Source organism: Vombatus ursinus, unplaced genomic scaffold (assembly GCF_900497805.2).
Source record: "Vombatus ursinus unplaced genomic scaffold, bare-nosed wombat genome assembly UNPS02014786.1, whole genome shotgun sequence".
In the NCBI taxonomy this organism is placed as follows: Eukaryota; Metazoa; Chordata; class Mammalia; order Diprotodontia; family Vombatidae; genus Vombatus; species Vombatus ursinus.
The window spans coordinates 14,373,450-14,386,434 of NW_020954564.1; the positions used below are offsets into that span (position 1 = coordinate 14,373,450).

General features: G+C 44.6%; 1 protein-coding gene across 1 annotated transcript in view; it reads left to right on the forward strand.

Annotated features, from left to right (window-relative positions):
* The window catches only part of LOC114047378 (olfactomedin-like protein 2A), a 46,321-nt gene extending 36,363 nt beyond the window's left edge, over positions 1-9,958 (forward strand). Inside the window, exons 6-8 of the mRNA XM_027868203.1 lie at positions 218-490; positions 3,350-3,535; positions 5,660-9,958. Coding sequence (XP_027724004.1) covers positions 218-490; positions 3,350-3,535; positions 5,660-6,264 — 1,064 coding nt within the window. The 3' untranslated portion in view covers positions 6,265-9,958. The remainder of the gene's footprint in view (positions 1-217; positions 491-3,349; positions 3,536-5,659) is intronic.
* Positions 9,959-12,985: the final 3,027 nt, after the last annotated feature.

Genomic DNA, 12,985 nt, shown 5'->3' on the forward strand with positions numbered 1-12,985 from the left:
CAATTGGTGTTAAGTGACTTGCTATGGGTCACACAGCTAACAAGTGTCTGAGGCGGGATTTGAACTTAGGTCCTACTGAGTCCAGGCTAGTGCTCTACCCATTGGAGAACAGGATCTATTTAGTTTTTGTCTTATTATCTGCCTAGTACAGTGCCTGGCATATAGAAGATAATTTGACATATGTTTATTGGTTGATTATTATTGTTATAATTCATAGAAAACACCCTCAAGGGAGTAACGGGACTGGAGCAGCAGGAAATCAAGCTAGAAGGAAGACACCTGGAACCCAACTCTGATGAGCAGGAGGAAGTGGGGGCTACAGATGAAGGAGACCCCACCCCTGGTCCTCCCACAAGCACTACCCCTCTTCCCACCACCATGGTTCCAACCACCACCACCACCACCACTACTACCAACAATCCTCTGGTCACCATACTGTCCATTGGATACAATGCTGCAGGCCCCAATGGGTCAGAAAGTCCTAACCAAGGTATGATATCAGGCTTTAAAATGTCAGGGACAATGGAATGAGCACTGGGATCTGGGTTCTAGTCCTACTTCTGCCATGAGTGATATGAGTGACAGGAAAGTCACTTAATCTCTTTGTGACTTATGTTCCTCTTCTGTAAATGAGGGAGCCAAAGCACATCATCTCTGAGGCTATTTGAGAGCTAGCACTCTTTTTCTCTAAGATTCTGTGCCCAAGGTCCCTTCTAGTTCTAATATTCTAGATCTCTTGTATCTCAAACACAGGGGCTGTGTCCACTCTCATCCGAGTTGAACTAGAGGACCTCCAAGACACATTATTATATCATATTATATCATATAGTATTATATCATATCATATCATATCATATCATACCATATCATATCATATTGTTATATTATATTTATTATATTATATTATATTTATTATATTATATCAGATCATAATGGGGGGTAGGTATTTGGGAGTAACATCGCACCAACTTTCTTACAGCTCTAACATTTTACATTCTCTGTTGGCTATTCCATGTACTAAGTTCCCTCCCAGATCTAACATTCTATGTTCTAAGATCCTTTCAAGCCAGGGGTGTGCTGGAGCCAGCTCCAACTGATTCACAAGAGTCTATGGTTAAATTTTCAGTGTGAGCGTTTCCACCTTAGAAATCAGCAAACACTACAATTCAGTGTTTGATTTATTGTTTTGTTGACTATCTAGACTTTAAGAAGTGATAGAGAAAATGTTAATAATGCAGATTAAACTTAAAAGTGTGTTGTATGTATTTTTTTCTTCTCCTAGAGAGCCAGTTGTTAAACATTCACTAACACACCCTGGACCCCAGCTCTAACATCTTACATTCTTTGCCCTAATATTCTATATTCTAAGCCCTCACAGATCTAACTTTCTACAAATCTATGATCATCACTAAAAACTGCATTATGCAACATTTGTACAGAGCTATTATTCTTCACACACTATTATATGGTCTCATTTTTCTCCATTCATCTATTCAGTAAGCATTTATTAAGAACCAATGTTGTGAAAGGCATGGCGCTAAGCAATGGCATCCCTGCTCTCAAACAACTTACATTCAACAAGGGGGAAACAACATATATACAGATAAAAAACAATACAAAATATATTAAAGATGAAATAATTTGGCAGGCCCAGGGTACTTGCTGGCATGATCAATATGACGTAAGGTGGGAAGTGGCCTTTGTGTTGAGTCTTGAAGGAAGTTCAGGAGTCTAAGAGGCAAAGATTAAAAGGGAGAGCATTCCAGGTATGGAAAAGAGCCTTTGCAGAGGCACGGAGATGTGATGTCATATGCAGGAAATAGTAAAGAGGCCAGTTTGGCTGGAATGTAGAATATATGCGGGGGAGGGATATGGAGTCAGTCGGAGAAGAGAAGTCAGAAACATATTGTAGAGGGCTTCAAATGCTCAACAGAGAAGTTGGTACTTATGCTCGAGGTAATAGGGAATCACTGAAGTTTATTGAGGAGAGGAGTGACACGGTCAGAATTTTGCTTTGGTCATAATTTGGCAGCTATGTGGCAGATGTATTTGGAGTGGAGACTTTCAGAAAGAAAGCAGTCAGGACACTATTGCAGCAGTCCAGGTGAGGAGTGAAGGGGCCCTGAAGTAAGTGGAAGACTTGACAAAACTTGGCAACTGATGGCATATGGGGTGAGGGAGACAGAGTTGCTAAGGATAACCCTGAGGTTGTAAACCTGAGTGACCAGAAGGTTGGTGGTGCCCTTAAGAGAAATGAGGAAATTCAGGTAAAGGCTGGGTTTGGAGTGAAAGGCAGTGCTGATTTTGAGATGCCTAAAGGACATCCTCTTGGGAAGGTCCAATAGGCAGTCAGTGATGTGGGATGGAGCTCAGGAAGGAGACCAGGGCTAGAGAGAAAAACCTGGGAGTTGTCTGTGTAAAGATGGTAACTGATCCCAGGAGAGGTTATAAATAAGGTCATCAAGAAAGAATGTAGAGGGGCAGCTAGGTGGCACAGTGGATAGAGCACTGGCCCTGAAGTCAGGAGGACCTGAGTTCAAATCTGGCCTCAGACCAAACACTTGACACTTAATAGCTGTGTGACCCTGGGCAAGTCACTTAACCCCAATTGTCTAAAAAACAAAACAAAACAAAACAAAAAGAAAGAATGTAGAATGAGAGAAGAGGGGACCCAGGACAGACAGAGCCTTGGAGTACATCCACAGTTAAAGTGTGGGATGTGAATGAAAACAACAATTTGAAAGTCATTATCAAGCACCTCTTCTCTGTAATTTGTTTTGTCATTGCATATTAGGCAGTGAAGTCTGGAGAAGTGCCTTGCTAAGTCACACAGGTTGTGAGAGCCCTGGGACGTGCAATATATGGATTTATCTAATACTTAGATGATAGAACACACAATAACAATAATGCAGAATAGAATGTGGATAAGAGAATAAGAGAAGGGCTAAGTGTAATGTGAGGTTCAGGGAAAGAAATAGCATTTGTGACTAAGGAGGATGTGAGAGAAGGCTTCCTAGAAGTGACATTTTGTCTAGGCCTTTTAGACAAGAATAGCATCTGCAGTTCTTGGAGACCTTCAAGAACAGGTGTGACTATTTCCTTTGAGCTGGGGGAGAGGATGATGCTGTCCAAAGGCAGGAGAAAGGCTGAGATGATCTGGGTTTACTTGGGATCGTTGAATTTAGAGCTGGAAATGACCATAGAGAGCATCTAGTCTGACCTGTTCATTTTACAAAGGAGGAAACTGAGGCTTATAGTGGCTTGCCCAAGGTCACATTGGTAGCAGGTCCTTTGACTTTTACTTTTGTGATTTGGAAGCTTCATTAATGTATCTCCTTTCTTCCTACAGTCAAAGAAGTGGGGTGTGAAGGCACCATCAAGTCTGTTGACCCCCCTATGAAGCAGCACAGCTATGGGCGGAATGAGGGGGCTTGGATGAAGGACCCTACAGCCCGGGATGACAAGATCTATGTCACCAACTACTACTATGGGAATAGTCTGGTGGAGTTCCGTAACCTGGACAATTTCCAACAAGGTCAGGAATCGTAGGGAAATTCGTGGAGAGGGGCTGGGTCAAAAAGTGGAAACCTTGGCCTTCCACTGGGTACATGGCAAGGACCAATTCTTCAGAACCAGATTTCACAAGGATGTGAGGAGTATTTATGGAGGCCCATGGGACATATGATCTAGGGAAACCTGATAGTCTGTTTGGGAAGGGAATAGTCCCTTCCCTTGACCTGACTGCTAGTAGTTAGGCATCTTTCCCCCGTCCCTGAAGTTTCCTCTCCTGTTCCATGTCTTTATGTTTATGAATTATAAAATAGTAGAATTCCAAGGGACCTCAAAATATGGAATATTAGAATATAGCAAATAGAATGTTAGGAGTGGCAGGGACCTTAGTACACAGAATGTTATGATATAAAACCCAGAATGTCAAACCTGGAATGAGAGACCCCAAAGCAGAGACTGATAGAAGAATCCCAGCATCTCAGAATCCATAAGGGACCTTAGAAGTCAATTAGTCCAACTCAATACTTGGTCCATTTTGGGAAGTGCACCCTATTCTGCCAGGGAAGCAGTTTGGTTATAGTGGAGAGAACACTTGAGAATAGATTTTGTTAGACATAGTAACAGCACACTATGATGAAAAGAGCAATGTAGTAGTATTTGTACAACTCAAATTTTATTCCAGGTTCTGTCAAAATCTTGCTCTCTGGGCCTCAGTTTTATACATGTAAAATGAAGGCATGGACCTAAATGATATCTAATGTCCCTTCTGGGGGTAGCTAGGTGGTGCAGGGGATAAAGCAGTAGGCTTGGAATCAGGAAGACTCATCTTTTTGAGTTCATATCTGGCCTCAGACACTAGCTATGTGACCCTAGACAAATCACTTAGGTCCTGTTGGCCTCAGTTTCCTCATCTGTAAAATGAACTGGAGAAGGAACTGGCAAACCACTCTAGTATCTTTGCCAGGAAAACCCCAAATGGGGTCATGGATGGTTGGACAAGACTGAAATGATTGAACAACAACGTAAATGTCCCTTCCAGTCCCACCATTCCATGTTCTGAGATCTCTGATTCTAGCTCTCCTGTCTGGGATGGGGGCCTGGGTGCCAGCAAGGAAAATCTGCCCTCATTTTTTAATTAGGAAAGATGACCTATATAAATGGGCCAAAAGGGGCCCCTGAGCATCAGGCTACAAGAGGTCAAGTAGCTGCAGGGGGCAAGGAGGAGAGAGCTGGAATGTGCCTAATGCAGTCCATGTGTTTAAACAAGATAAAAGATCAGTGGGTGCTTTTCATGAGCTCAGGAGCTGAGAACCCTCCAGGATTTCCTGAGGTTGGATTGGTGCCCAGCAGAAACAGGACAGTGTTGGAACCTGAATGCAGGCTTACATAATCAAAGAGAAGATGCCGGAAATGGTTGGTTTTCATTGACATGGAAATGACATGCCAGAGGTTCAGAACCTGGGAGAAATATCTGGGGCTGCCTCCACCTTTGTCACCCTTCTGTGCTCTCTCCTTCCTGTTCCTTAAACCATAAGATGTTGTGGTTGGAAGGGAACTTAGAACAGGGAATGTTAGAGTTGGAAGAGACTTGGTACAATGGAGAGAACCCTGAATTTGGAGTCAGAAGACCCTGGTTCAGATCCTGGGTCTGCCATTTGCCACCTGTATGACTTCAAGCAAGTCATACTAACTTCTTGGGCCTTCATTTCCTTATCTTTAAAAGAATGAGCTGGACTACATAGCTGGGGTTCTTTTCTAGTTCTAATTCCTAGGACCCTACAACCTTGGGCAAGGCACTAGAGTATAACTGGAAGGAATCTTAGGAGCCATTTATTATGCCCTCTTCGAGGATGCTGAAGACCAAGTAGGTTAGATAACTTGCCCAGAGTTGAACAAGTGGTAGGCTTCAGAGGCAGGATTCGAACCCAGATCCTTTAACTCCAAAGCCAGTGCTTTCATCTCTCTACACCACGTTACCTCCACTGAACCCATTGAGTCTTTTTTTTCCTTATCTGTAAAAAGATTGTTCTGAGGTCCCTTTCAGCTCCATTCTCTTATGATTTTGCTGGGCTAGGTCCAAGAGCCCTGAAACATTTTTGGTGTGGGGGTCATTAACTGGACCTTCTAATCTCTCCCACTGTCCCTGCAGGCCGCTGGAGTAACATGTATAAACTTCCGTATAACTGGATTGGGACGGGCCACGTGGTGTTCCAGGGTGCTTTCTATTACAACCGCGCCTTCACCAAAAATATCATCAAATACGATCTCCGGCAGCGCTATGTGGCAGCCTGGACCCTGCTCCCAGATGTGGTATATGAGGACACTACCCCATGGAAGTGGCGAGGCCACTCTGACATTGACTTTGCTGTGGATGAGAGTGGCCTATGGGTCATTTACCCGTCAGTGGACGAGGGCGGCTTCTCCCAGCAGGAGGTGATTGTGCTGAGCCGGCTGGACCCTGGTGACCTGTCTGTGAGGCGGGAGACCACCTGGAAAACCCGACTGAGGCGCAACTCCTACGGGAATTGCTTTCTAGTCTGCGGGATCCTGTATGCAGTGGATGTCTACAACCAAAGGGAAGGGCAGATCTCCTATGCCTTCGACACACACACCAACACTGATGCCTACCCCAAGCTGCCGTTCCTCAATGAGCACTCTTTCACCACCCAGATTGACTACAATCCCAAGGAGAGGGTCCTCTATGCCTGGGACAATGGCCACCAGGTTACCTACACTCTCCATTTTGTGGTCTGAGAGAAGTCGGGGTCCTCTCTCCCACCACAGTGGGAAGCACTTTTTGACCACCACCACCACCACCACCACCCCCGAAGGCATAAAGGAGGAGGCCACAGGTGAACAGTGCTCCCCTCTGAGATTACTCATGATAGCCCCCATGCTCACAGAGCACGGGTGTATTGGGAACATTTCTGGGGTGGCCCAGACTGGAGTGGTGTTACTGGAGGCAGGGAGAGAGAGACAGAGCAGAGAGAGGGGCATACTTTATAGAAGACTTGGAATAGGCTTTACCTATCCCTAAATGCTTTCTCGAGCTAGACCCCCATCCTCTCTCCCTCCTTTCCTCTTTCTCCCTTCTACTGTCTCTTCATTCTTGAAATAAAATTCAATTGCCCTTGTGTTCCCAGGGGACTTCTTGCAGCCAGAACCAGAAGACAGGCCACTGTAGCACGGAGAATGAGAGAATCCTAGAACCTCTGGGTTGAAAGGAACCTTTGAGGTCATCTAATCCAAACTGACCCTTTACTGAGAGGCCTCTGAGGACTGAAATATTTTGCCCTCTTTAATAGAAATCGGGGTCAACATAATTTCCTACCAGAATAAATGCATATGACTATATAATATAGAAAGATTACATATATAACACAGTACTTCAAAGACCTGAGATGCTCTTGGTATGGCTGCTCTTTCTCCCAGTGCAGGTTCTAACTAGCACCAGGCCCCCACCCCCAAGTGAGTGGTTTCATGGGTTTCTGGAGCCAAAAAAATTCATCCCCTGGTGGCCATCCTTCAATGGAGGAGCCCTCTGCACTTTGCTAGGCTGGCTGGTCTCCGTGTCACTACTAGAGCATGGCTTCACTGGCATGGCCTAGGAGAACCAGGGGTCCCCTCTAGACCGTGAGGATGTATCAGTGGGAAAAATATCAGTGAGGTTACAACTATATATATGTATATGTTTGTGTGTACCAAATACATGTATGTATATATACACATGTATATGCATGATATACATATGTGTGTCTGTTTTTATATACATACATGTACACATATACCTATATGTGCATGTGTGTGTACATAGCTTAATGGCAAAACAGAGGTAATGAGAAAGCACTCTTGGTTTGTCTTTTTCTCCCTGTTTGTCTGTCCAAGAAACAGTCATTTCCCTGGGTTTAATTTAATTTAATTTAGTGCAGTATAGCCGAGTAGAAAGAGCGCTACTTATGGAATAAAAAAAGCCTAAGTCTCACAAATGGCTCTGATACTTGATCCGTGAAAGACCTTGGGCAAATCAGGTCCCCTCTCCTCTCTTGGGGCCTCCATTTCCTCTTCTGTAAAACAAAAGAGTTGAACTGGAGAACCTCTAAGTCTTGTCCTGGCTCTAAATCTATGATCTATTGAACTGAGAAGAAAGGTGTGGACTAGGTGCAAGGGGGATCTGTTCTTGCCTCAGCTGGGGGTCCTGGGTTCAAATCCTGACTTTGCGAGTGACTGCCAGTGCCCGCTTGGACAAATCCCTTCATGTCTGCCAGCTTCAGTTTCCTTCTTTGTGAAAATAAGGGAATCAGATTAGATGACCTCTCAAGTCCCTTCCAACTTTAAATCCTGTGGTCCTACGGACTTATTCCAGTTCAACAAATGTTAAGTGTCTTCTGTATGCAAGAGAGCCCTGGTTTAGGGGACATTTTCCGTTGCTTGGTAAACCTGGGCTGTATTTAGCCTCAGGCCTCTTCAGGCTGCTCTGATCCAAATTCAGGCCCGTGGCTTCCTCATCTCTTGGGATGCTGTTGTACACTGTCCGACACACATTCCATCCCTCCACAGTCACCCACGAGCCGGCCTGAAATCAAATACCAAGAAAACATGAGAACTTGTTCCAAGGTCCTCTCCCTTTCTTCTACACTGATTTTTCTTTTGTAATTCATAAATGTTGTCATCTATTTCTGCAGTTGGGGCCCAAGAATGCTGTAAGTGCCTGTGTGCCAGGAAATGTTGGGAGGGGAGCACTGTTTCCATCAGGTCGTCCACCTCCTCTCCCACCCCCCCCCACAGTTCTGGCCCAGCCTGAGGCTCCCTCCCACTGCAGAAATGCTTGCTTTGGCCAAATGCCTGATATCTTTGCCCTCCACCCCACTCCCCACCCCCACTCCCATATTGGTATCATGCAATAGATGATCTTGGCAGCTTTCACAGTATCCCCAAACTGAGGTTCCCAGAGTGCACCTGCTAAAGGCGTATGACCTTTAACAAGTCATTTCTCTAGGCCCCAGTTTCCTCATCTGTAAAATAAGGGATTTAGACTATGTGATCTCTAAGCTCCCTTCTAGTTCTGAATCCTATCACAATGGGCATTTTAAACATGCTTCCTACATACTCAGGGAAACTTTCATCAGACTAATCACTTGTCCCAAACCATACTGCGAATCACCACCTTTGCTATTTGCCAGGCTATGGAATTCAGTATTGTTCTAAATATAGGCTGACCATTCCCCAAATACAGACTACATTCTTAAAATCAGATATTTTTGGAAGAAGAAAGAGCAATGAACAGTGGGTAGAAGTTATGGAAACAGCTCAACAGAAGGAAAACCTCTTCCCAGTTAGAAATAGCTAAGAGTGGAACGGGCTGCTTTTATGAGGTCGTAAGGGCCTCATTGCTAGAGGGCTTCGGGTAAAGGCCAGTCGTCAGAGATACAGGACAAGGGATTCCTGCTCAGGTACCTGTTGGACCAGGTGACGTGCAAGGACCCTTCCAGCTCTGAAATTCTGTAATTTGATAGAGGAGCTTGATAGAGCACTGGATTCTAGGTTAAAGAAGTCCACTTTGCTTCCTGGCTCTGCTACTTGTCCCTGTGTGACCTTGGGCAAATCATTTGACCTCTTTGGGCCTCAGGTTCCTCCTCTGTCAAATAAGGGGGATATCTAAGGTCCCTTGCAGCTCTAAGGTTCTGTGATTCTTAGAAAAACAACCTACGGACTTAAGCTGAACAATGGTACCCATTATGGGCTGAACTGGGAGTAGTTTCGAAGGGGAGGATGAGAATAGTATGGCCTATACTCAGACCAGTATTGTGCGTGCAAAGAGCAGCTTCTTCCATCCTTCCTTTTGAACTCCCACCCTAGTTCTGCTGGATCCAGTCCAAACTATCAGCATTGGGACATCCTATGTAATTTGTATCTTGATGGCTGGGGGCCCAGACAGCAGGAGTCCTGAAATCTTCTAGCCTGGGAGGAGCTTTGTATCTGGTTTGTGGCTGGCAAAGGCTTTCCCAAGGAGAGAGGAGACCTGTTACTGACCAGAGACAGCTAGGGGTTGTGAGAAAGAAAAAAATCAGGGAAGGTTGTGAGGAAGAAGGGACCAGGCTTTTCTGAAAGCCTACAAGCCCTAAAGGCTTTCCTTCAATGGGAGAAGCACAGTCAGGTCTGAATGAAGCCATGGAGTGGGGAGGGCAAACAGTCTTGGATTGGACATGGAGGTACCTGAATTTGAGTGCTGAGGCTGCTAGTAATTCACCATGTAACCTTGAACAAACCCTAACCTCCTAATTTTTTGTCCTCTTCAATTGGAGGATTAGATCATCTTTAAAGTCCTTTTCAATTTTAATATTTTGTTTTATGATCCAGTGTTACATGTTCTAATAATCTATCTTCTAAGGTTCCTTCTAGTTATCATGTTCTATGTTCTAGGACAGGGGTGGGGAACCTGAGGCATGGAGGCCACATGTGGCCCTCAAGGTACTCAAATGCATCCCTTTGACTGAATCCAAACTTCACAGAACAAATCCCCTTAATAAAAGGATTTGTTCTATAAAACTTAGACTCAGTCAAAAGGATGCATCCGAGGACCTAGAGGGCCACATGTGGCCTTGAAGTGGCAGGTTCCCCACCCCTGTATCTAGGAGCTCTAACATGCTGATGTGAAATCTTGGCATGAAATCTGTCTTACATGTCTGCCTCTCTGCACTCGCATAGCTACTGCTCTAGTTCAGGCCCTAATCATCTCTTGCCTGGAGAATTGCAATAATTTATTATTCCTCCTTGCCTTAACTCTCTCTCCAGTGCAATCTATCCTCTACCCAGCCACCAAAAGTGGTTTTCCTAAAGCTCAAATCTGGCCTTGTCGTCCGTCCCCCAAACCCCCCCCTTCCCTTACCCCGCAACAAACTCCAGTGATTCCCTATTAGCACAAGGAGGAAATATAAATTACACTAAGTTACATTTGGGCATCCAGGTGGTGCAGTGGTTAGAGTAGTGGGCCTGGAGTCAGGAAAACCTGAGTTCAAATCCAGCCTCAGACACTTACTAACTGTGGGACCCTGGGCAAGTCACTTAATCCTGTTTGGCTCAGTTTCCTCATCTATTAAATGAGATAGAGAAGGAAACGGCAAACCACTCCAGGATCTTTGCCAAGAAAACCTCAAATGGGAGTTGAAAAGTCAGACATGACTCAACAACAAAATTTGCATTTACAGCTCTTCATAACCTGGCCCTTCCTACCTTTGCAGTCATCTTATACTCACCTCTGTGCTCCTTACAATGAATGCACACTGGCTTGCTTGCTTTTCCTTGCTCACAACACTCCATCTCTGTGGCTCTCATCTGCCTGGAATGCTGTCTCTCACTGCTGCTTACTAGCTTCCATAAAGACTCAGCTCAGATTGGACTGTCTGCCAGAGGCCTTTCCTGGCCCCCTCAGCGGCTCGTGCCTTCCCCTCTGAGATTACCTTCCATCTACACTGTATAGACCTTGTACATATCTAGTTATTGTCACATCTCCCCCTTTAGAATATATGTTCCTTGAGGGCAGGGACTTGTTTTGCCTGGCATGTAGTAAGTGCTTAATAAATGCTTCTTGACTGACTGACTGGCATGCTACAATTCTGTCTTCTAGGTCCCATCCATCCCTGACATTCTATATATATTCAGAGGTCATTCCAGCTCTAATACCGTTCGTTCTAAGGACCCCATTAGCTCCTTCCATTCTCAAGGCAACATCCATCCCAGTGGTTAGGGCCCTTGATACCAGTGGGCTCAGGATAGTCAGGCATGGTTCGTGCCCCTGACAAGACCCCAACCCCAGTGCTTGTTGTGAAGGAGTGTGTATAGCCATTCTTAACCTGCCTCTCAGATAGGCAAAAGTATTTCCTACAATTTCCTTTACAGTATGGCCTTCTTTTAGGAATCTCTTCATGGCCTTATCTTCCTCCCACCTGACTCTCTCCAGGAAGGTGTGAACTTTGTGGTACCCTCCCTCTTCCAATCCTTCAGGAGACCCATTTTAACATCTGTCTGAAGATGGGTCTTCTTCTCCCAATCTGTAAGCACATTTCCTTGTGAATACAGCTTCTCATATAGAGAATAGTTAAGAGTATAGCCAGATATCACAGAATTATTGACTCTGGGATCAGGAGGGAGTTGTATTTACATACAGTCATCAAAAAAACTTTAGAGGCGGAAGAGACCATGAGTGTCTGCTTTGGGGGTTGGAGGACCTAGATTCAAATCCTGACTTTTCTATCCTGCCAATATGACCTGAGACAATGCCCTTAATTTCTCTTGACCTCAGTTTCTCTCTATAAAATGAGACGATTGGCTACTTGATCTCTCAGGTCCCTTCTAGCTCTGACATTCTATGATAACAAATCCCATTTCTATAGTGCCTTAAGGTTGATAAATTATCTTTTTTTGATAAATCATTTTCTTAACAACAACCATGTGAGTTATGCAGGGCTAGGATTATTACCCTGTTTCCCATGACAGTATCAAAAAGTCCCTCACTGGAAGGAGGTGGCCCAATGCCATCGCTCATTTAGTCTGAAGGGCCCATCCCGGTATCATTATTTATGGACACAGGGGTAAGCTGTAAAGCCCTATCTGCTACATTCAGGGCTGTTCTGAGGGTCTTTAAGGAGAGGGGAAGAAATGGGTTCCACTCCATCATGTGTCAATACGTGGGTTTCAGAATTGGCTCCTTCAGTCCCTGTAGTCCAAGTGTTGTCAAACTAAGTCCTGCATATTTGCCCTACTGTCTATTTCTGTCCTGCTATGAGCTAAGGATGGTTTGGACATTTAAAAATAATGTCTCATTGTATTTAAAGTAAAAATGGGCCTTGGCATCTGCCAAACCCAACTCCAACCCAAACTTCTCCTGTACCCCTTGTGAAGGCCTAACTGAGAACAGTTTCACCTCATAAAGCAAGGTATACAAATGTGCATCCTGTAGAATCAGCCATGCATCCACATTGGTTGGCAACTTTTTTTTCAAACATGTAACAAGTCTTTGAAATAAAAGAAAACTATGATCCCAAATAAAGGATTGCTTCATTTCAAATAAATATTATTTGAAGATTAGGACAAAGAATTCTGGGGAGTAAAATCTATCCCAACCCTATGATTCAGCTTCAATTGTCTGTGTGATAATTATGTCATCTTCCACTAGTATTGATGCAGTAGAAAGAGTACTGATCCAGGGGTCACAGATTTGTTCAGTCGTTTTTCAGGTGTGTCTGACTTTTCGTGGCCCTATTTGGGGTTTTCTGAGCAAAGATGCAGGAGTGGTTTGTCATTTCCTTCTCCAGCTCATTTGACAGATGAGAAAACTGAGGCAAACAATTGTAAGTTACTTGCCCCGGGGTCACACAGCTAGGAAATGTCAGAGGCCAGATTTGAACTCAGAAGATGAGTCTTTCTGACTCCAGGCCTGGTACTCTACCCACTGCCCTACTTAGAGGACCTAGATTCA